The 23,258-nt window shown below is 50.4% G+C and overlaps 9 protein-coding genes across 9 annotated transcripts; 4 read left to right on the forward strand and 5 right to left on the reverse strand.

The window, feature by feature from the left end:
• Nucleotides 1-619: 619 nt before the first annotated feature.
• Nucleotides 620-2,424, reverse strand: PENARI_c003G10832 (aminotransferase-like domain-containing protein; the record flags this gene model as incomplete). The annotated part of the gene is made up of 4 exons (XM_022628756.1): nt 620-880; nt 972-2,134; nt 2,197-2,230; nt 2,278-2,424. 4 exons carry the CDS (start codon nt 2,422-2,424, stop codon nt 620-622), a joined length of 1,605 nt encoding a protein of 534 aa, XP_022492003.1.
• Nucleotides 2,425-4,014: 1,590 nt separating this feature from the next.
• On the forward strand, nt 4,015-5,272 carry PENARI_c003G05983 (fungal specific transcription factor domain-containing protein; the record flags this gene model as incomplete). Its single annotated transcript, XM_022628416.1, has 3 exons — nt 4,015-4,436; nt 4,491-4,857; nt 4,913-5,272. The coding sequence occupies 3 exons, from the start codon at nt 4,015-4,017 to the stop codon at nt 5,270-5,272; spliced, it is 1,149 nt and encodes a 382-aa protein (XP_022491905.1).
• Nucleotides 5,273-5,460: 188 nt separating this feature from the next.
• niiA (nitrite reductase niiA) lies at nt 5,461-9,102 on the reverse strand (the record flags this gene model as incomplete). The annotated part of the gene is made up of 8 exons (XM_022628261.1): nt 5,461-6,466; nt 6,518-6,675; nt 6,729-7,201; nt 7,260-7,462; nt 7,513-8,114; nt 8,167-8,706; nt 8,774-8,921; nt 8,981-9,102. 8 exons carry the CDS (start codon nt 9,100-9,102, stop codon nt 5,461-5,463), a joined length of 3,252 nt encoding a protein of 1,083 aa, XP_022491324.1.
• Nucleotides 9,103-9,669: 567 nt separating this feature from the next.
• niaD (nitrate reductase NiaD) lies at nt 9,670-12,626 on the forward strand (the record flags this gene model as incomplete). The annotated part of the gene is made up of 6 exons (XM_022628822.1): nt 9,670-9,928; nt 9,980-10,079; nt 10,135-10,393; nt 10,463-10,698; nt 10,770-11,683; nt 11,737-12,626. 6 exons carry the CDS (start codon nt 9,670-9,672, stop codon nt 12,624-12,626), a joined length of 2,658 nt encoding a protein of 885 aa, XP_022491358.1.
• Nucleotides 12,627-12,919: 293 nt separating this feature from the next.
• Nucleotides 12,920-15,834, reverse strand: PENARI_c003G12569 (tubulin gamma complex associated family protein; the record flags this gene model as incomplete). Its single annotated transcript, XM_022628865.1, has 2 exons — nt 12,920-15,660; nt 15,717-15,834. 2 exons carry the CDS (start codon nt 15,832-15,834, stop codon nt 12,920-12,922), a joined length of 2,859 nt encoding a protein of 952 aa, XP_022492108.1.
• A 190-nt stretch (nt 15,835-16,024) lies between these two features.
• Nucleotides 16,025-17,103, forward strand: PENARI_c003G04619 (EAF7 family protein; the record flags this gene model as incomplete). Its single annotated transcript, XM_022628320.1, has 4 exons — nt 16,025-16,223; nt 16,282-16,427; nt 16,492-16,693; nt 16,757-17,103. 4 exons carry the CDS (start codon nt 16,025-16,027, stop codon nt 17,101-17,103), a joined length of 894 nt encoding a protein of 297 aa, XP_022491511.1.
• A 329-nt stretch (nt 17,104-17,432) lies between these two features.
• PENARI_c003G05617 (isocitrate dehydrogenase (NAD(+)) IDH2) lies at nt 17,433-18,906 on the reverse strand (the record flags this gene model as incomplete). Its single annotated transcript, XM_022628386.1, has 5 exons — nt 17,433-18,224; nt 18,281-18,403; nt 18,456-18,542; nt 18,688-18,753; nt 18,820-18,906. 5 exons carry the CDS (start codon nt 18,904-18,906, stop codon nt 17,433-17,435), a joined length of 1,155 nt encoding a protein of 384 aa, XP_022491381.1.
• Nucleotides 18,907-19,176: 270 nt separating this feature from the next.
• On the forward strand, nt 19,177-22,332 carry PENARI_c003G08121 (exocyst subunit SEC5; the record flags this gene model as incomplete). Its single annotated transcript, XM_022628570.1, has 2 exons — nt 19,177-21,543; nt 21,595-22,332. 2 exons carry the CDS (start codon nt 19,177-19,179, stop codon nt 22,330-22,332), a joined length of 3,105 nt encoding a protein of 1,034 aa, XP_022492109.1.
• Nucleotides 22,333-22,463: 131 nt separating this feature from the next.
• Nucleotides 22,464-23,149, reverse strand: PENARI_c003G05892 (uncharacterized protein; the record flags this gene model as incomplete). The annotated part of the gene is made up of 2 exons (XM_022628411.1): nt 22,464-22,966; nt 23,026-23,149. 2 exons carry the CDS (start codon nt 23,147-23,149, stop codon nt 22,464-22,466), a joined length of 627 nt encoding a protein of 208 aa, XP_022491661.1.
• Between the last annotated feature and the right edge of the window lie 109 nt (nt 23,150-23,258).

A 23,258-nucleotide genomic window follows, 5' to 3' on the forward strand; every position in this document is an offset into this window, starting at 1 on the left:
AATGATCCAATGATCACTCACCGGCAGATGTACCGATTGCTCCAGAATTCATTCCTCAAAGTGCCGCGGCAGCCTGTGCTGCAATTGTGGTAGAGATAAGGTGTGTACCCGGAGAACCTATGGTAGTCGGGATGCATAGAATTCCCGAGCCAAGAATAGAGGCAAAAGACAGATAAATCAACTCTATTGTAACTCCGCGGAACACCATAACATATAGCATTGCTAATGCAATAATATTATTACATGACTCCGGGGGTGGAACACTCCACTCCGTCAGGAACCTGGCAGTTGATAAACGCGCGCCCTCTCATTGGACCCTGGGCTGGCTGCGATAGGCACTTGGGGGCAAAGTCAGCCCAGCGGGTCTGAGGATCCCGTCGATCTGGTCTCCGCGGAGATATTTAAACTCGACTGGAGTCTCTATGGGGCTGTCTGAACAATGGTGGACCCTGATGATGACCTAATGTTCAATTCGACCTTGGAACCGTTATCCCAAAGTGGACGAATTAGGGTTTCGGTATAGAATGCGGAACTCGATACCTCGATACTTCTATATTCTTTCATTCATTAAAACGTGAGGTATGTGACAGATCATTTAATCCAAATACTCTTCTGAAATTCATTGGTCAATGTGGTAAGACTGGCGAATCGCCTCGCCAAATCGCTGGATAGCAATACCCATAGCCTCCTCGGTTGCACTTGCATATGTCGCACGGAAGAACATACCTCGTGCCGGCGTGCTTGGTTCAGCTCGGAACCAGGTGCCACGAGCACAGAGGACGTTGTTCTTGATGGCTTGATCAAAGATTCCTCCTTCGATGTCTTCAATTGAGCGGCCGGGATAATCCGGGTGCTGCAACGGATCTAACTTCAGCCAGAGCTATGGGTATATGTCAGCAGTTGTAAATACATTGAGCATGACCATCGAGGGAAGTAGGGGCCAAAGTCTGCCAGCGCGAGGGAAAACTTACGAACATGCCTGTTGTAGGCGGACTCCAACTGACAACAGATTTTGGCAAGTACTTGTCGCAAGCAGCAAGAAGCATGTCTCTCTTCTTAGTATAGCTGTTCTTCAATGAAATCAGCCACTTCAGATAACCTTCATGGCCCCAAGTCTCGTCGAGCAATTTCCAAAGCATGATCTGTGAAACTCCACTAGGTCCCTGGTTGGCAACCTCGGCATGCCGAATGAAACGCTCAATTATTTGCGCACTCGCAGTAACCCATCCCAATCTCGAGCCCGGCACGAGGACCTTCGAGAAGGAATCCATGCGCAGCACTCTGCCATCAACATCGAGACTCAAGTACGACGGCACAAGCCCGGCAAGGAAAGTTTCGACATCCTCGGAGACTTCAGGACTATCAATCTTCTTGCCTTGGTATGGAGGCATTTGAATGAAGTAGTATGGCTCGTCCTCGATGATGAAGATATCGTGTTTCTGGCAGACGGCATAGATGGAACGACGTCGCTGGAGACTCTGAGTCGCGCCGGTTGGGTTCTGTCCCGAGGGAATGGTGTATAAAACATGCGGTTTACGACATCCACGTGACTTCTCATCCCACGAACTGAGAATTTCATCCATGCTGTCCGGAAGGAGTCCTTCATCATCCATTTGAACACCAACCGGCTTAATCCCTTGAGGGAGGAAGGTTTCCAGCGCCGTGGAAAAGCTATACTCTTCGGTAAGAATAGTGTCACCCCTCTCGCGATCACAAAGCATACGAATAGTCTGCTCAAGAGCACCGGTGCTTCCGACTGTCGGGCAGACCTTCCAATCGGCATAGGGCGGGTTGTACACCAGCTCCGTGTGCTCGGTGATGAACCGCATCATCTGAGGAGAACCTGTGGCCTGGCCATAGTTGAGGGCAATGGAAAGATCATACTCGGAGATTCCAGCTTTCACGTCATGCTTCCCGATGCTGACGGTCTGAGTCGTGGGACAATCTGCCGAGGCTAAATCCTTGCTGGGGAAGTCGTGTGGCATGGGCACACGGAAACTCCAGTCATAGAATGGGAAGCACTCGCTGGATGGGAGTCCACCTCCGAGCGAGACCATGTCGGGATTGTTGATGTAACCAGCGGCCTGTTTGAGAATGCATAGCGGCCGGGACAGGCTCTCTTTGCTGAGATGAGCTAGATGTTTCATTAGCCATTGAATGCAACCAGAAAATGATTCTAGAGGCCCAAGTCCTTACAGTCCCAGCATTTGGCGTTTGGCTTATTGGATGCCTTTTGCGTGTCAGAACCAGTTTATAAGATCGAGTCATTCCTCTTACCGGCGCCTTGAAGTTCTCACTGTTGCATACAGCAGCTACACCAGCAACAAGTTTTCCAGCTTCGGTTCTTCTTTCCTGGATGCTGTTCAAGAACTTCCGCTTTTCCATGGCTTCTGTGCCGATAGAGTGGGTCGCAAAAGAAGGCATTGTGGCTTAAATAGAGCAAGACGACCCAAAAAGTAGCAATTGAACGGATCAGGACAACCCCTGGCTTGAACTATTCAAAATAAATTGCTACCTTGAGTGGTATTTAAAAGAAAGAATCCCTTGTGGGAAATGAAATTTCGAGACCCAGCGAGTATCAAAGCCGACAACTGGACTCGAATCCGAGTCTCAAACCCGAGCCTTGTATCGAACCCAACCAGTTCTCATATCTTTTGCGGTGGCGACGAAAGGTAAGGGAATGGAAATTAAATCTTTGTTTTTGTGTAACGTTTTTCGTCATGACCAAAAGTGTGTTTCGTTGCATGAATATATTCAAGTGAACTAGGATAACATTGATTATATGAATGTCGTCACAGGAAACCTGTCAAACTTGATGAAAATAAACGCGTCAGGGCCCGGGCTTCTTACAGACATCTCTGCTGCCTACGGTGAACATCATAACACAATGTAGGCCATATGTAAACGCAGAGAAGGATTTATTGTTGGAAAAGAGCCTCCTGGCACGGGACCTCGGAATTGACGGAAATGATGACTCAGCAAACCCAGTCCCGACATCATTCCCGACGAGTTCCGAGCGACAAAACGCGCTTGTTAATGCGAGATTTGACTGGAGTATCGGTATGCGCTCAAGTATCTCATGTGCATCATGCCGGTAAGATCCAATTTACCGCCCACTTAGTTCCAGAAGCTCATTAATATTAGGAGATCGAAAGTGAAATGCATCCACTCGGGGACAGCGCCATGTCAGAGGTGTCGGAAATCGGAAATTGATGGCTGTGTACTCAGCAGACCGGTAAACAAGACACCTCAAAAGCCCAGGCGCAGGCCTAAGTCTACCAATCATCCCTATGAACGACCAATTCAGCAGGATGCACCCGAGCCGCGTCGGACAAGGCCCTCAGAAGAAGTGGATACTACAGTTCAACCTGATGCATCAAGCCCTGGTCAATGTATAGACAAGTCGACAGTCGACAGACATCTTACCAATATTTCAGGGGATGTCATCTTGAAATCATTGAATGGATTCACTGGGAAACACCCAGAACTTGCAATCCTAAACCATGCAGCTTTTGTCAAAGAATACCAGTCGTCACCAATCCCACCCGAAAGCAAGATTGTACTTGCAGCTATATTGGCTTCATCCAGGTCCCAATTTTCACTTCTCAATCTTCCATGGGTTGATTCGTTGCTACCCAGAGAGCATTATGCCTATTATGCGCATGAGATGCTGTCTGAATGGTCTTTCAAGCCACCAAAGCTCCAGGTTGCACAGGCTCTGTTAATCATGAGTCTTTACGAATGGGGATCCCGAGAATTTCATCGAGCGTGGATCTATTGCGGTACCATTTATCTCAGCCTGCGTAACGAACAATGATCTAACACCGCACAGGAATTGCAATCCGGATCATGCAAGCTCTGAATAGTCTCAGAGTCGCACCTTATCCCCTTGATCCAACACCCCCAAGTCAGCGGGATGCCATCTCAGTTGCGATTGAGAACAGGACATTCTGGGCTTGCTTCATCATAGACCGAATGGTTAGTTCCGGAACCTATAACCCACCTATGCTACCCATGTCAGAAATGGATAAGCTCAAAATAACTCGCCCATTGAGTGCTGTCGAGTTTGCATTTGGACCTTCCGACCTCTCCTCTCAACAAACAGGTCTTGACCCCAGTTTTGCGACTGCACGACACGGACAGACTGCACCTTTGGACATAACGCAATCGTTTGAGGTTCTCGTCGCTGGGTATGATATATGGGCCCACGTAATGACCTTTATTTTCAATGATGGGCGACGCGCACCGGGAATGTGTGCACCGCAGAATTGCCCGTGGGCACTGGAATCACCATGGTCTAAAACGATGCGTCACCTTGAAGAGTGGAGGGCCAGTCAACATCACAGACTCCACTATCCGAACAACAGCGTTGTGGCTCATACCACTTTAGGATGGGGCGAATCTTTCACGTATATCAATTTGCTCTATTACACTTCGTACGAGCAGTATATTACCTAATGCCGGAGATAAATGCTAACGGTGTTTGACAGTACCATCATGCTCCATCGCGAGTATTTTCCTTTCTTACCTACACCGGCATCTGTTCCTAGAGGCCCAGTCGATCAGCCGACCCTCGAGGCGGAAGCACCAGAAGGCTGGTGGGATGAAAGCGCCTCGGTGCTTTTTGGCGCAGCAGAACAGATTGCCAAACTATTGCACGATGCCTCCGACTGTGGATCAGAAATGCTTATCCCATTTGTTGGGTTCTGTGCTTTTTCTGCGGCATATATGAACCTTTATGCCTTCCTATTTCCACAAATGAATCTTGGCCGCAGTCCAGATGCAGAAACTCATCTCAAGTACTGCCTTGCCTATCTTGAAAAATTCAGACATGTGTGGAAGCTTGGTGAAAGTTGGGTCAGTACCGAGTTGTCTCATCTCACTGTTCCAGACTAACGATTGCTACGCAAAGATCGCAACTATCAATCATGCAACCATTTTGTATCAACGGGCAGCATCCGACAAATCACGATACCAAGGAAAGACGCGGAAGGATTTCAATGTTTTGCACCAATCTTTACATGAATTCCGCGTGCCTGATAGATCTGATCAGCATCTCCAGGAGATTGAGGGCGCGGAAGCAACTTCTGTCCCGTTGATTCCTGATCCCGTCCTGGAATCTAATATTGGATCTGATATGCTAGATCTGGACATGCCTCTCAGCAATTTACTGAATGAAGTCAGTACGTATGCTCATGAGCAGGGCATGTGGTCACATTGGTGGCCTCCATTGGACGAGGTCAACCTGGCACCTCACGATATACAGCCATAAAATGCCGGACCTTGTGGAACAGATATACCCCAATCTATGAGGTTGACAAAGCAATATATTGACAAAAGCTGAAAACCAGTCATCATTTTCAATCAAACTATATGACATTTCAAAAGATATCCCAACACCGCCATGCACCAAATGCATTTAATCGCAAAATCTTAAACGATACATCAACCCCCACGCATCTACCAATCAATAGTCTTCGCTGGCTGCACAGCTGGCGCGCGGGAGAGGATATTCCCACTAGAAGCCTTCTTCCCCTTCATCCCCTTGAACTTCTTATCAACCTTATGGAACGGATCCTCGCTCTCATCCTTTCGAATCTTCCATTTCTCTGTTCCCAAAACCCCATCCAACTCCTCAATTGGCGGAAGCTTCATATAAACCCAGCCATCATCCCTCTCCTCAACAGGGAACGTAGCAATATTCATACTCTCATCATTAGAGCACCTGCCAGCCTGCTCGCCATTGAGGTCGAAGTTCCGTTTATGATACGGACACGAGACCCAGTACTTGCCCGCATCATCATCACCGACAAGACCATCGGAGAGAACAAATGCTCGCTTGTGAGGACACATCTGTTGAGTCGCATAGTACTTGCCCTTGATCTTGAAGACGGCAAGTTGTGTATCCCCGCGCTTGACATTAGCCGAGGAAACCTGCGGCGGCTCGTCGGAGAAGTGGTCTGCGCGAACAACTGGTTGCCAGGATACACTTGACCACTGGTGACCTTTGAAATCCTGTTGTTCTGTGGAGTCCTTGGGCCAGTATGTTGGGCGCTGCTGGGATCGTTCTTGGACTACCTCGACTGTCTCGACGGTGTCGTCTGTGTTTGCGAATTGCTGGAAGACTTTGCGACGTTTGGGGTCTTTGACTGTCTCGGTCCATTCGCAGAAGTAGCTATCGACCAGCTCATGCATCTGTCTTTCCATGTCGGCGCATATACCGAGTTTGTCCTCGACGATGACCTCTTTGAGGTAGTGAATTCCGCCAGGCAAGTTCTCGATCCATCGGGCTGTTCGTTGGAGTTTGTCGGCGGTGCGAATGTAGAAGATTAGGTATCGGTCGATAATGGGCATTACCATTTCTGGTGGCACGTCTGTCACGAGAAGCTCGGCGTGTCTGGGCTTTGCGCCTCCGTTGCCTCCGACAAAGATGTTAAACCCTTTTTCGGTTGCGATGAGTCCGAAACTGGTAACTGTTAGTACGAAGCAACCTCATCATCATCTAGGAAGCGCTCACTCTTTGTTTTGGGCCTCTGCGCACTCTCTCACGCAGCCAGACACGGCGCCTTTGAACTTGTGTGGTGCGCGAATACTTTTGTATCGCTCCTCCAGGCGGATCGCCATGCCGACACTGTCACCCACACCAAAGCGACACCATGTGGTTCCAACACAACTCTATAATTTCGAGGTCAGCCAAGTACCATATGAACCGAAGCGCTTTTACGTACCTTGATTGCTCTCAGGGCCTTCGCATATGCATGTCCACTCTCCATGCCAGCATCCACAAGTTCCGTCCAGATATTGAGAAGATCCTGCTTCTTCGCTCCGAACATATCAATTCGTTGAGCTCCAGTGATCTTACAATAGAGACCATATTTCTTCGCCACAGATCCAATGGCAATGAGCTTATCGGCTGTGATTTCTCCACCAGGAACTCGGGGCACCACGGAGAATGTGCCGTTCCTCTGGATGTTGGCAAGAAATTTGTCGTTGGTGTCTTGCAAGTCATTGTAGCCCTTGTCCATAACATGGGGGTTGAACAGACTAGACAGGATGGATCCGATTGCGGGCTTGCACAATTCGCAGCCAAGAGAATCTGGATTCTTTCCGGCGGTTTTCATCACATCGACGAATGTCTTCAGTTGCTTGATCGCCACGATGTTGTATAGGTCGGCTCGTGAGTAGGGGATGTGTGAGCACACTGCGCCAGTTAGCTATGACTGGAGATCCTGTGGGTGTGATATAATGATATAACTTACGGTTATTGGAGATCTCCTGTCCCATGTCCAACATCGTCTTGTTGAAAATTGACTGTACCAGCGGCATGCAACCGCCACATCCTGTGCCAGCCTTGGTACAAGACTTGACCTCCGCGATAGATGTGCAAGTGCCGTTTTTCACATTGTCAACCACGTCGCCTTTGGTCACATTGTGGCAGGAGCAGATCTGCGTGCTATCGTCACTGCGGGTAAAAGTTAGTGCTGATCGTCATATACCAGTACGAATACTCACAGGTCATCTGCATTTTCCTCCCCGCCACTCTGAGCACCAAGGATGAACTGACTTGGTGGGACCTCGAGCTCCTTCTGCAGTTTCACCATCTGGTTCAACTTCAGATAGTCCTTGGTATCTCCGATCATCATGCCACCTAGCAAGAACTTGCCGTCCATGGTAAACAGATACTTCTTGTATACGCCAGCAAAAGGATCTTTGTATGTCAAAGCCTTGACGGGCTCATCGCGTAAAGGTTCTTCAAAGCCAGGAACAGCCGATGGCCGGCGACCAGGGAGGAATTTTGGTCCATCTCTGTCAGCGAAAAAATCACCGAAGCTCGCGACATCGACTCCGAGCAATTTCAGCTTGGTGCTGAGATCCGGTCGTGTGAAGCTTTTCTGTGCCTTTCGAGGGTTCGTGAGGTTGAAGGCAAGCACATCTGCCATTTCAATTCCCGGCGCAATGATTCCGAATGTCTGGTTTTCCCAGCTCGCGCATTCACCGACGGCATAGATACCCGGAACGGAGGTTTGCAGATTCTCATCAATCACGAACCCTCCACGCTCGCCACACTGGATGCCAATCCCACGACCCAGTTCGTCTCGGGGCTGAACACCGATCTTAACATCAATTAGCACTTATTCCAAGATCCAGAGCAAGCGGATAGCATACCGCAAAGCAGATACAACAACAGTCAATCCTCTCCCCGTCCTCAAAGGTGATTCCCACAACATTATTCCCCTCATCCGTATGGACAACCTTCACCCTCTTCTCGTGAAGGACATCAAGTCCTAACTCCCGAATCTTGCGTGTAACCAGCGACCCCGCATCGCCATCAAGCTGTCGCGCCAACACCCATCTATTCCGATCGATCAATTTGACATTCCCGAAGTCTTCCAGGTCAGTCATCGCCTTTGCGGCTTCCAGTCCGAGCAGACCGCCACCGACCGTAACGGCCGTTTTGCCTTTATGCTTGGAAGCGAAGTCAATCAGCCGTTCCAGATCTGAGATCGTGCGGTACACGAAGACACCATTGGCATCGTGGCCTGGTGTTCGTGTAGGAAGGGTTGCGTCGGATCCTGTGGCTAGGACAAGGATATCGTAGGATATTATGTCGCCTGTTGATGTCTGGACGGTTTTGTTTGTGGGGTTTATTTCAGTGACTCTTGTGTTTAGGTGGTGGTCAAAGGCTCGTTCTTTGAATGAGCCGTACTAGTTGATATAGTTCGCAGTTAGGGTGACTGCCTCTTGTTTCCAAATCGGAGAAGTTGATACTAACCCATTCTTTCGGATTCAGGTATAGATCTTCGATCTTGCGGTGTTCGAAGAACGTCGAAAGCCCCACGCGGTTGTACGCTACGTGAGACTCTTCTCCAATAACGACGATATCGTATTTTCGATCTGTGTCTTGTTTGATAACTTTCTCGCTATTGATCGTCGATTGTTAGACGCTGACGCGAACACTTAACGTGGCGACAATCCTTACATGAATGAGATGGCAACCATTCCCAGTCCAACAACAACAATCTTCTCTCTGTGGACATTGTTTGCTGGACTAGGACTGCCGTCAACCGGCTCGCCATGTCGTAGCCCGTCGAGTACAGGCATGATGTATAGTATGCAACTGAAGATAGGAGAAACTACGGAACAGGGCCATAATTCTAGTTTTAAGAAACTGTAATCGCTAACTTTTACAACTGTAATACTGTGACACTCACATTGTACAGACAGATTGAGGCTAATCATGCAATGCCGGGGGAAACAGGAACGTCGATCACAGATAACCGCAGTGGCGTTGGATCTCCGCGGAGGTTCATACTAATCAGGGCTACTGTGATTGGCTACTGTTAGGGCTTGCTTATCTCGACAACACGAGATAACACTCACCACTTGACTATACAATGAGGTTATATTGGCGACTGTCCGCGGAGATGGACGTGTGGCGACTGTGGGGGATTTTCTCTGCTTACCATGTACTGTGACCCTCCAATGGTGCAGCGGTGAATATATGGGTGTTTGCTGGTTGTACGTCTGCAATCTGCGTTTTTGTTACAATTATTCAATCGTTTTTTGTCGAGTGTCTTATTCTCAAATCTAAATACAAAGGCATCATTCTATATCGCCATACTATATCGACAGAAAACAAAGTAGTGCCAGAAGCCTCACAATAGCACCATGGCCACAATCACCACGCAAACAAAACCAGAGGACACAATCCCTTTCAAAAATGGACACATCACAGTGGAAGATATAATTCCAAGTCCAGCAGAGCCAGATATTCCTCTTCCACCACCATCAAAAAATCCCGTCGACATTCTAGATGCGGATAAAAACACACCGGACAACCATGTACCTCGCGACCCACGATTGATTCGATTAACGGGTGTACATCCATTCAACGTCGAGCCGCCGTTGACCGATTTATACAAAGAAGGTATGGCAGCCTTAATATCCTAAGAACCGGCTTAAAGACTAAATCCACAAGGCTTTCTTACATCCCCGGAACTATTCTATGTGCGGAACCACGGGCCAGTGCCCCAAGTTAACGATGTAGATATTCCAAACTGGGAGATCAGTATTGAAGGGTTAGCATAGCCACCTCCATATCTTTATGTCCCAGAGAGCTAACAACTAAATCAGGCTAGTGGAGAAACCCTTAGTCCTCAACTTCCGAGAAGTTCTCCAGAAGTACGACCAGATCACAGCACCGATCACACTCGTCTGTGCTGGAAACAGACGAAAAGAACAAAACACAGTCCGCAAGTCGAAAGGCTTCTCATGGGGTCCAGCGGGTCTCTCGACAGCCTTATTCACGGGTCCCATGATGGCAGATATAATCCGTAGTGCGAAGCCACTCAGAAGTGCAAAGTATGTGTGTATGGAGGGTGCTGACAAGCTGGTGAGACAACCCATCCTACCACTGGGAGAAAGTGTGTCAGACATAGGCTAAGGCTAATATATCCCACAGCCTAATGGCTTCTATGGAACATCAGTCAAATTGAACTGGGCCATGGATCCGAACCGAGGAATTATGCTGGCCCACAAGATGAACGGCGAAGATCTTCGACCTGATCATGGTCGGCCCCTGCGAGCAGTGGTACCGGGTCAAATTGGCGGACGAAGTGTGAAGTGGTTGAAGAAGTTAATTTTGACGGACGCGCCCAGCGATAACTGGTATCATATCAATGATAACCGAGTCCTGCCGTGAGTGTCTTGTTCTTTCGTCATCCACTGCAGTGGTTCGATGGCTGGGGTTATTTGACTGACAATGCCAGAACGATGGTGTCGCCAGAGATGTCTGCTCAGGACCGCAAGTGGTGGACTGATGACCGATATGCCATTTATGATCTCAATGTCAACTCTGTTGCTGCGTATCCTCAGCACGAAGAGGAACTTGATCTAGCCATGGCTGGGCCCACCTATACGGCCAAAGGATATGCGTATGCTGGTGGAGGGCGGAGAATAACAAGAGTTGAAATCTCTCTCGACGGGGGCAAATGTACGAACATCAGCTATGATGATAACCTCAAGGTGGACAAAGCTAATACTTGTGTTTTTCTTCCAGCCTGGCGTCTCTGTGAGATCGAATACGCAGAAGACAAATATCGAAATTTCGAGGGCAACCTATTCGGCGGCAAGGTAGACATGTGGTGGAGGGAAGCAAGTTTCTGCTGGTCCTTCTGGTCTCTAGAGATCCCAGTCTCGGACCTGGAAGCCAGCGATGCAATTCTCGTCCGGGCAGTGGATGAAGCACTTGCTGCCCAGCCACGGGATATGTACTGGTCAGTCTTGGGCATGATGAACAATCCCTGGTTCCGAGTCACAATCACAAAAGAAGGGAACATTCTCAAATTCGAACATCCAACACACCCAAGTAAGGCCGGAGGGTGGATGGAGAAAGTCAAGAAATCCGGTGGCGATTTGCTCAATGGTAATTGGGGTGAGCGGGCTCAAGGCGAGGAACCCGTTGAGCCTGAGCCTGTGAAAGAGATCAATATGAAGAAGGATGGCGTGAGCAGGCAGATTGATTTGCAGGAGTTGAAGGCGAACAGTACGAGTGAGAAGCCCTGGTTTGTTGTGAATGGGGAAGTATACGATGGCACCGGTTTCCTCCTCGGACATCCAGGAGGAGCGATCAGTATCACATCTTCCGCTGGTCTGGATGTATCGGAAGACTTCCTTGCAATCCGTAAGTTACACGGCAAACAGTCTCTATTCATTTCATCGCTAAAGACCTCCCAGACAGTGAAACCGCCAAGGCAATGATGCCCGACTATCATATTGGCACACTAGACAAAGCATCTCTTGAAGCACTCAAGAACAACTCAACATCAGATTCAAACGAGCCACGCCCAGTATTCCTCCAATCCAGAGCATGGACCAAGGCCACACTCACCGAGAAAAGGAATGTATCCTGGGACACGCGGGTCTTCATCTTCGACCTGGAACACGACAAACAAACCCTCGGTCTACCAATCGGTCAACATCTCATGATAAAGCTCCCAGATCCATCTACCAAGGAAGCAATAATCAGATCTTACACGCCAATGTCAGACACGAATCTGGTAGGGAAGATGGAGTTACTCGTGAAGATCTATTTCCCAACAGATACAATCCCAGGAGGAAAAATGTCCCTGGCCATTGATGCCCTCCCCATCGGTTCTGAAATCGACTGCAAGGGCCCGACAGGTCGATTCGAGTACCTCGGCAACGGCCGGGTCGTTATCAGTGGGAAAGAGCGCCAGCTGCGCTCTTTCAAAATGATCTGCGGTGGAACGGGTATCACGCCCATCTTCCAAGTCCTGCGGGCTGTCATGCAGGATAAGGAAGATCCGACGACGTGTGTTGTTCTCGATGGGAATCGATTGGAAGAGGATATCTTGTGTCGAGAGGATCTTGATGCTTATGTTGCGGCTGATAGTCGGAAGTGTACTGTTGTGCATACGCTGACCCAGGGCTCTGATGCCTGGACTGGGCGACGGGGTCGGATATCTGAGGAATTGCTTGCGGAGTATGCTGCGCCTGAAGAGCAGAGTATGGTTTTGATCTGTGGTCCGGGACCTATGGAGAAATCTGCTCGTAAGATTCTTCTTGAAAAGGGCTGGGCGGAGTCGGATCTTCATTTCTTCTAGATTTGGACTATCAGCCGTCTTGTGGGGTATGCATTGGAGCAGGGGTCGTTTGTGTTGATTTGTAAATGATTGGCATGAAAGCCTAGGGTTGAGCATTGAATGGTACGGATATAAAGACATTGGGATTGAATTTGCATAAAGGATTGTATTTGATAGATATTTCGTGGATCGTGAATCATAATGTGGGATTTTTTTCATGGAGAGCTTGCGGTAACAAAATGACCAAGAACAGATCCATGCGATTTTGTACATGTATCACCTCTTCTCAGTCCATGGCGAATGACTCGGTCTGGTTAGTAGTATTCCTTCAGGTCTAATCTCACACGGAGATGCTCAAAGACACTGGTTGGCTCCGTGTGCGACGAAAAGAATGCTCCCGACTTAGCCATAGATTTCGAAGTGGCCTTGCCAGACTCCAAACTGCGCAGATAGCCAACAAACGCAGATGTCTGTTTGCGGAATGTTTGGTACAAGTAGAGAGCAGCTCCTTCGGCCTCGTGACGCAGCCCGCTCCCATCTGCCTTTGATAGTGGACTGAAGGCGAGGATAGTGCCGAAAATCGATTCGAGCAATTTGGCCGCCTGCGCGTGTCGCTTGCTTAGGAAGAACGCAAATAACATCTGGTCAAGCATATCCTCATGGTAGTCGCGAAGTCTTGGTACAGAGTGAGCCGCTTCGATTGTGCCGTCGATATCACCACGGTCAAGACAGTACTCGATTTTGGCGAGTGTCTCTTGGAAGCGTTGCCAGATCGATCCAACGCCAACATGGAAGCAGTAGTCGCTAACTGCTAGAACAAAGTGCTGAGCATCCACTCGGAACTTTTGAAACACGTTTCGTGTGTCTCCTGACAGAGATCCTCGCACAGTCGAGTCACGGACGAGTCCTTTGACAACGGAAACCATACGGAGCAGCCGAAGCAAGTGTTTGAAAAGGCGATCATACTTATCGAGAGACCGCGCAGTAATGATGGCCTCGAGTGCTTCCGGCGGGGTGTATTGTAGACGAAGGAAGTCCAGAGCTTCGATTGAGCTTGGATCCTTGCATTTGTCTATTTCTTCGTTCGATAATTCTCGAATGCCGAAGCTAAGCCCACCCGGCATTTCATTATCTTTTTGATTCTGGCCCTTTTCGGAATCCTCCGCATCTGCGTTACCGAAGTAACAGTCTCCCAGAAGGCCGATTAAAACGAGGCGCAACTCTGAACTGGCTGGTGGCCAAGTGTCTCGACTCCCGAGTCGTAAGCCAGTGTCCACGCCGCTGCGTATAACACCAGCCTTCCTTTCTCCACTTTCCATTTCTGAGTCAAAAAGGGAGTTGGACAGGCGCGACACGAAGGAGCCTTCTCCCAGTAGCTGGAATCGCCATTGTAGATTTAGATTATGTCTCATTTGATGTTCTTTGAAGAGATGGTGTAGGCATGAGTAGTCGATGAGAAGGGCTTGAGACGAGATGATCGGTGCAAGGGAGAGGTGGAGGCCAGATGTCAACTCTGGACCAAAATGGCTTGTCTGCTCAATAGGCTCGGGCTCGAACCTCCGGGCTTTGTCAAGCAGTTGATTGAAAATATCCCTCGAAAGAGCGTTTCGGTTTGTGACAGGCCCCGAGAGGTATTTTTCATCATCTATGTCAAAAAGCTCAAAGGTCCCCTCGATAGCACTTGCGTCCGCCGATTGTTTGGCACCCTGCGTGAGTGCTTCGGATGGAGTGGTTGAAATTGCTGGCTCCCCTCGGTGATATCTCTTGATCTCAGCGCGAAGTTTCGATTCATACTCCTGGGCCTTCGTGTGAATGTGCTCGATGTCAGCCCAGGAAGTCGCACAATGCAGATGAAGATGACCAGCTCGGGAAAGAACATCATGCCGTCCGATAGGATGATTTGGATGTGATCGCTTTAACATTCGAAGGCTTCGACCGCTTTCGAAGATGGATTGCGCTTGATCAGCTGGGACGAACGATGGCATATGGTCTGCTTGAAATTCGTGCTCGATTCGTGCCGGTCCGGTTTTGAACTTGCCAGGTTGATGGATCGCTCGTTCGACAAAGGTTTTACCACCAGTGATTGATTCTTCAAGCGCGGCATCTTCTGGTCGAAGCCCGATCCAACCGTCGATGAATTTGAACCACGGCTCGGTCACTCGAATCACTATCTCATGCAACAGGTTCTCCATCCAGCCAAAACTCTGAGCAAAGGAGGCTGCACGTTGCGTGACAATTGATATGATTTGCGCATCTGAGGAAGCCTTTTGAGCTGTGCCAACAATAGCTGCCAAGGCACCCATCAGATCCCCGCAGCGGTCAAACAGGCCCCTAATTTGCAGCAGTGAGGCGAGTTGTTGTGAATGTCCAAAGATCTGTTGCTCGAGATTAAAGATGATGACAGCTATTGTGCGGCTCAAAGTGAATAAAGCCGACAGTTCTCTGCACTTGGCTGGAGGATCTTGCGCGAACAATCGCATCTGGTGCATATTAGTGCCACATTGTAGCACATATCCAACGACATCATCCAATGCCATAGAGCTGACACCAGAGACCCGAATATCATTTATCTCTTTCTCGAATTGACTCGTGATTTCGTTGTATCGAAAGAAGGCTGACTTCCAACCTAAGCCCAGTCGAAGCAGAGATCTAACGTACACATCCGTTTGAACCAGTCGAGTCGGCGTCTGCCTTTTCATAAGTGTTTGCTTTGCCATCGCTGCATCAAATCCCCTCGCGCCCGATTCACTGAAGTAGGCAGACACTGGCTCTTGAAATGACCTCTCCGTATATTTTTCCCACGATTTCTGCGGGGTGACTTGAGCATCGTCTTCGCGTAACAAGTCCAAGGTCCAAATATTTTTGGATTCTTCGGCTGCAGCTGCTGCAGGGTCAGATGGCGCATCAGACAGGCCGTCTATGGAGGGATTGATGATTGAGTCGGTAGCCGATTCGGGCGGTTCCAAATCGCTTGGAAAGAAGTCGAGCTTCCATAGTGAGGTATTAATCTTCTCTTTTGGTTCGGTAGGTGTCTCAAAGCAAGATCTCGGAATTTCTAAGCAAAAAGCCAATGTTATTGACAGTTCTGAAAGATTTCTGGTTGGGCCTTACCAGGTAGAGTAGCGTTCCACGGTAGAGACTCTAGCGGCTGTAGAGCTTCTACGCTGAACTTGGAGAGCCTCCAGAGACTCTCACTGGAGAACGGATCCAGCTGATCACATTGGTCCATAGCGAGACCATACTCATTGCATGAGAGGTGAACGCGCGAGTCCCGCGACGGAGATGGCTATCGCAGTGCACGGACCCTTGATAACAGAAAGTGCGTCGCCTGCCTCGAAGCTCAACCATCACCTTCGCCCTCCCCTCCAATTCAGCCCAACAGACCTCTTTTGGTCCCTGATTCCAATATCCAAGTCGCAATGCCTCCAAGAAAGAAAACAAAGCGCGCGCATTCGCCCACACCACAAGATGATACGACGGCGCTCTCAAGCGCAGGCACACCCGGATCAAACGACAGCGTCGGCAAACCAGACACAGAGTACGACCTCATCTCAGACCCGTGGACAGACGAGCAAGAAACAGCCCTGCTGAAAGCGATCATAAAATGGAAGCCAGTCGGTGAGTGTAATTGGCGCAACTACTGTGTCGACAGCGCTGCTAACCGTTTCGGTCCCAGGCCTACACAAACACTTTCGGATGCTGGCAATCTCCGATTACCTAAAGAGCCAGGGGTATGCGCCCTCTACGGCGGAACATATGCGGATTCCCGGGATCTGGAAGAAACTTGGTACATTGTACAATCTGGAAGCGCTTGATGAACGTGTAAGTGAAGCTAGATGGCTTGTTCGCGCTCTTCTTCATTTGCTGATGTGTAATGCGCTTTTAGGAAGATTCGGTAATCACCGATGCCAACGAGGACGATGAGGGGTCGAGCGAGATGTACTGTGCGTTCGAGCTACCGTACGATGAATATGGCGATATGATGTTTGAGAGACGGTTAGCCATGGAAGGCTCTTCTTCGCCGGTCACCAGTCGTGCGAGCCGAGCAGGTGAGTCGCGGCGAGGTAGTACAGTCGCCGATACAGATGGTAAGTTTGGGTATCACATGCGTCCGTTGTCTTAAGACCGGGACTGACACCTGTCTCCTATAGAACCACGGTCTTCGCCGGCCCCATCTCGAGGTCGCAACGCCAACCGGAGCGCGCGTACCTCGACAAGGGGAACACGCTCCACTAGACTGCAGGTTGAGATTGGCACAGGGAGCCAAGGCAAGGTATCAGATGAAGGTGGTGATGGCGATTCAGAAGAAGATACCGGTGCAAATGATGAAGACGATGAAGAAGGAGACGAGGTCTCGGATGCCAACAGTGACGAGGAAGAAGGTGATGGCGAGAAGGGGGGTTCTCGCAGCACTCGAGCGCAAACCTCTCGATCCAAAGCTAAGGATAAGAAGCCTTCGGGTGGTACTGCGACGCGCAGGACAGGCCGACGGCGTTAATATGAGTGGGATTTTTTTTTCACTTTTAAGCTTTTATACCTATGGAGTTCGAGGGGCGTTTAATTTTCAGTGAGGTGTACGATTATGCAGGCATCTTGTATACTTTATGGCCTCTGGCATGAGCAACCAATGAATACTCAATCAGCATGCGAACCACCACAGCGGATATATAATCAAGAAGAAAACTTCCGAATTCGCGCAAGAATTAAGCACATCATAGTAACCACAAACGTAGGTATATTTCGATCGCTATAGGTCTAATGTCGTTCGAAGGTACAAAGGGAATAGATCAAAGGGTCATAGTACAGAGGATCGGAGCAGCGACTCGATTACAGGCGCGAAATGATAGCCTGAGCGTACTCGTGGGTCTTGGCCTTACCGCCAAGGTCACCAGTGAGGGCCTTGCCCTCGGCGAGGGTGTCGAAGGTGGCCTTCTGGATGCGGGCAGCGTGGTCGTGGAGACCCATGTGCTGCAGCATCATGATGGAGGACAGGAGCAGAGCAGTGGGGTTAGCGAGTCCTTGGCCAGCAATGTCGGGAGCGGAACCGTGGACGGCCTCGAAGATGGAGCACTCGTCACCAATGTTACCGGAGGGGGTGAGACCGAGACCACCGATGAGACCGGCGCACATGTCAGACAGAATGTCACCGTACAGGTTGGGCATGACAAGGACCTTGTCGTTGTAGGGGGTGGGGTCGGTGACGATCTTCAGGCATGAGTTGTCCAGCAGCTCAGCGTCGAACTCGACGTCGGGGAAGTCCTTGGCGATCTCGCGGGCGGTGTTGAGGAACAGACCGTCGGACATCTTCATGATGGTGGCCTTGTGGACGACGCGGACCTTCTTCTTGTTAATGGACTGCGCGTACTGGAAGGCGAAACGGAGGACACGCTCAGATGCCTCCTTGGTGATAAGCTTGATGCTCTGGACGACACCATCGACGACGACGTGCTCAATGCCGGAGTATTCACCCTCGGTGTTCTCACGGATGAGAACGGTGTCGACGTTGTCGTAGGGGGTCTTGTAGCCAGCAATGGACTTGCAAGGACGCAAGTTGGCGAACAGGTTGAAAGTACGACGGAGAGTCAGGTTCAGGGAGACGTGACCCTTGCCAACGGGGGTCTAGAAACATTGTTTAGTGTCGCAATTCAACTGCAACGTAGGTGGTGTTGACATACAGCGAGGGGACCCTTCAGGGCGACGAAGTTGCGGCGGACAGAGGCAATAGCATCGTCGGGGATGGCGGTCTTGCCGTCCTTCAAGATGGGGGTAACATCAACGGATTCCCACTTGACGGGGGCCTATAATTGATTTAGTGTCTGTTGCAGGGTCGATATGCTGAAAGATCGCTACCTTGGCGGCCTCGAAAATGTCCTTCACGGACTGAGCGATCTCAGGTCCAATACCATCACCCTCAATCAGAGTAACAGTGTACTTGCCCTATTGCAAAGAAAGGATTGACATTAGTATTGTGTACTTTTACGCGCGATCATGGTCATTGGCATCGAATTGTGGTCGGTGTGCGCAACGCGGCTGGCGCCGGCATGCATGAAAAAAAACGGGTTCGGCGGAACAAAAAACGTACATCAGAGCCCTTCTGGCCCTTGAACTTGGCGACGGCCTCCTGGGCAGGGCTGGCGTAGAATCGCACCTAATCAAAACAAGAAACGTCAACCAATTGAAGATTTGCGACTGAAGGCGTAGAGGGGGTTGGTACCTGCGAAATGGGAGCAACAAAGCTGGGAGCCACGCGGGGGAACCGCAGGGTCTGACGAGCAGCAGAGAAATTCCGAGCAGCAAGCATCTTGAACGTCGGGGATGAGGTAAAGATAGAGGTGGTGGGGAGGAGGGAAGAAGGAGAAGGGGAGAAAGAATCAAATCTCTCGGCGCCGCCCCGATCCGACCGGGACTCTGACCGCATTGGTGGTTTGATGTTCCCCCGGGCCGAGTCCACTCTCTATCCGCTGCTCCAGGGTCTTGACAGCTATATCTAATACACTGTACATGTATCTGGAAGCTTGGAGATCTTGATTTCATTGCTCTCTTGTTTCTTGCTTGTTCCACGCCTGGCAACATGGCCGACCTCGACGTCGCGAGCCACTACAACCTCCCTTCAGAGTTCCCCGAAGAATGGCCGGCAGCTCTGGACGAAGCCGATCAGCTTGACGAAGAGCCCCTCCAGAGAGCAGACTCTCGTCCGCGTAAATCGCGATACTTCGCCCTTGAACGCAGTCCCAGTGATTGGAGAAACAACTTTGGTTCACGACGAGGGAAGGAAGGCAGAGACAATGCGCAGAGTGATGAACCCGACCCATTGGGGACAGGCGACAGCGTCCTTCGCATCCTCAAGCAGCGCGGGGTACCCCTAGAGGAGGAAGGTGGCCAGCGATCCCGGTTCCTGCTATCATCGACGTCGTTCTCCCCCGCACTCTTCCTGTCGCAAGTGCATTCCCAGGCATCCATCGAATCGCTCATGGGTGGCTTGGACAACCTCTCGCAATCGATCGATCAAAAGTCCGCGTCGCTGAAAGTATTGGTAGAGGCCAACTTCGAACGTTTCGTCCGCGCCAAGGCAACCATCGATGCCGTCTACACTGAGATGAGGAACCAGGGCATGGAGAAGGAACCAACCCTAGCTCCCCGCAGGTCAGGACACTTCCGGAGCTATTCAGGTCAAAACCGCAGTCCATCACCAGCTCCAGTGGTGACTCCCAAGAAAACGGCGCTCACGAAAGAGAGCGAGTACGGCATGAAGGGTATCCGAGGTCCTTTGGTGGAAGCTTCTGTCAAGGCTGAGGAGGTATGGGGGCCAGCTCTTGGAGGTCGAGAACGAGAACAGGTACTGAAGTCGGTGGTTGAGACGATGGAGAAACACCGTGAAGCCTATGAGATTGGAAGTCTTCTGTCCAAGTCTATCCAACAACGAGATTACGATTCTGTTTTCGAGCAATATACCAGAGCCAGGACGCTCGCCAATGGAGCTAAGAATATCGCAGACCAAGCTTCCAGCACCCGTCGGCAACTGAACGACTCTGAAACGCATACTATCTTGACCATGGGCCGCATGTGGATGGATGTTGACCAACAAATCCAGGATTTCAAACGCGATCTCTGGAGGCGACTTAGTGATGCACCCACTACATCGACCACGAGCACTGCCTCTGGGCCTGTGGAAGAGCATATGGAACTGATCGGGGCTTTGCTGGAACTGGGCGTCGAGGACAACCCTATTTGGACGTGGCTTCAAAGTCGCTATGAATTCCTGAAATCTAAGATCACATTATTCTGTGACCGATGCAAGGTCGAAATTGAAATATTGAGAAGACGACTTGCTGCTGGAGAGAGGCCAACTCCACAGGCTACGGCATCCTACCTTCGCCTGGCACCTCGTGATGGCTCAGCAGATTCGCCGGAGAGACTGGACACTGATCAAGTCATCGAGCTCTGGGAATGTGTACAAGCGTTTTTAACCAGACTTCTTTCGTCGCAGAGCGGTTTACTGGGAGAGGTGTTGGATTTCTGGGAAGTAGCCCAGTCTTTCATCGATGGCAATCGACAACGGCTTCTACCTGTCGGTTTTGAGGGCGAGAGCCGCAAACACCACCGACTCTCAAGCAGCAGCGTCAAGGAGCTGGAGACAGGCGTTGTGGAATTGGTCAACCTTATTCGACAGAACGTCCTGGCCCTCTTCACAGAGCTTCCAACCGAAGATGTCTCCTTGCTCTTTACCCCGGTTCCGGCAAGTCCATCAAGCCCCGAGACAAGAGGCATTACCCCAACAGAATCTCGCTTCAAGCTGGATCCGAAGAACCTACCAATGCCTGCCCCGAAACTGGGAGAGCCCTGGGAGGAGTTTGCCTTCTGGCCGCCGTTCTCCAATTCACTGAGTGGAGTGCATTACTTGAGCAAATTCCTCATCATCTTGGGGACCGCTGCCAGTGAAATGGCGGCCCTACGGCCGGTTGCTAGCGCTGGGAAATCGCATGATCTGCTCAAGTCTCTTGTGAGTGTATCTAGGGAGCGTTGTGCCCGTGTGGCATGCGCTGCTTGGAGCAAAGATGCAGAGATTTGCAAGATGCTAGAAGATTGGACCCGCGATTTGGATAATCGAGATCTAACCAAGATGCCCGGGTTCTTTGTGGCTTTCGAGGGCGCTATCCTTGCAGGCATGCAGAAGATCCTCTATATTTCAGAGGCAATGGCAAAGCCAGGCTCTGTGGATGTTATCACTCAGCCGCCTGCGAAATTGCTTCAAACGGTGCGCTCTCAATTTGTATCAAGTGTCTACAAAGCACTGAGCGGGCTGGTCGAAAATGCTGAGCGTCCGACAAGTGTTGAGGAAGAGAATGAATGGGTCATTGCTCGCCCAGCAATCACGAGTCAAGCCACCGATGCTGCCTTGTCTGTTCTGTCGGCGGATTCTGTAGATTCATGCAACAGGGTAAGTATTGGCGCCGTTTTTATTGCGACCAGATCACTAACCACAAAACAGAACGTCCGAATCCTCCTCACCCTCTCAAATCTCAAGGCCCTACAGGCTGAATATGTTCCACAACTAATCTCCAACTTTGAGACTGCTTTCTCTGTCAAACTAACTGAAGAGGCCAAGACTGTCCGGGACGTACTCAGCCAAATCGAAGACCGACTGTTCCAGTCATATGTCAACCCAACCACCACCATATTAAATGATACCATCACCGCCGGCATTGGATCCCCTGACTGGGTGCCTTCGATCGATCGACCGGAGCAAGTTCGACCCTATGTCTACAACACTATGCTGACCATGGTGCTCGTCCACACCGAGATCTCCACGACCATCCCGTCAACCGTATCGCCGACCACCAACTTGCATGTCTCCAAAGCATCTTCTAAACTCTTGGCCACCGTATTGACACACCTCGTGACGCAAATTTGTTCATCCCTGCTCGAGGCCTTCCGTGCTCGTTCCTCCTTCTCGCTAGCCGCTTTGATGCAAGCAACCCTGGACACGGAGTTCATCGCACAGTCACTATCACAATACGCAACCGAAGAAGCATCAGGCATGCAAAGCCAAATCTACGTCGAGCTAGATGCCCGCACAACAAACGAAGCACGGGTGAACCTCCAATCCGAACTAGGAGAAATGAGAGGCATCCTGAAAAGACTCAGAGACAGGACGAAGGGCGAGTTTGCCTGTTTCAGGAAACGCAGCTCCAATAGTTCCAAGTCCTCCAACACTCTACAGACATAGCGAGACAACAGCTTAACTTAAGTAACGATATATTGAATTCTCCATAAACTTTTTCACTTCCAAACGGGTATCACGAAAACATAGTCCACGCCACATACACATGTAGCTCTCCCTTCCTGAACCACCCCCATCTAATTCTGACCAACCATCCGCTGCACCCGACTCAACAGTGCATTACTCTCCCTCCCCAACCGTCTCTTCCCAAACTGATCCGGCCGCTTCGCGCGAAGCATAGCCTCACGCTCCTTCTGCTTCGCCTCGCGATCCTTCCTCCGAGCCTCAGCAGCCCTCCTCCGCTCCTCAGCAATCTCCATCTCCTTCGAAAAAGCTGATGGCTTAGGTCGACGCTCCCTGGGCCGGCCCTCTCCCCGCGGACGCCGTTCTGGTCTAGGCGCGCGCGCAGGTGCGGGTTCGGGCTCGGGCTCGTTCAACATGGCGATGCGATCTGGGTGAAGTTCCAAAGTGGTAGCCTCTTCGGTGGGCGTTTCATCCTTCTTTTTGGCTTCGGCGTCTTCGTCTACGTAGGTGTCGTAGACGGACTTTTGCGGTGCGTTGGCTTCTTCTTGGGCTTTGATCTTTGCGTAGGCTTTCTTTACTTTGGCTTTTTGGATCAGGTCGTTCTTGATCTTTTGAGCTGTTGCAAAAAGCATGTTAGTCTTGGATATGTCTGGCGGGGGACGCTGGTCTGCTTACTCTTTCGTCGATATGTGCCATCTGGGAGGTTCGCCGGTCCGACGCTGAAGCCCTTGCGCTTCTTGACTGCGGGGGGTTTGGTTGCTGGTGCAGGATCGCCATCGTGTGTGCGTTTCGGTGCCATTTTGGAAGGGTTTGACTGTCAACAGCTGCTGGAGTTGGGGTTGTGTTGTGTTGGACTTCGACGGAGAAGGAAAAAAAAAAGTGGCGATCTCCGCATGGAACTCCGGCCT

This window comes from Penicillium arizonense (genome assembly GCF_001773325.1).
Source record: "Penicillium arizonense strain CBS 141311 chromosome Unknown PENARI_contig003, whole genome shotgun sequence".
NCBI lineage: Eukaryota > Fungi > Ascomycota > Eurotiomycetes > Eurotiales > Aspergillaceae > Penicillium > Penicillium arizonense.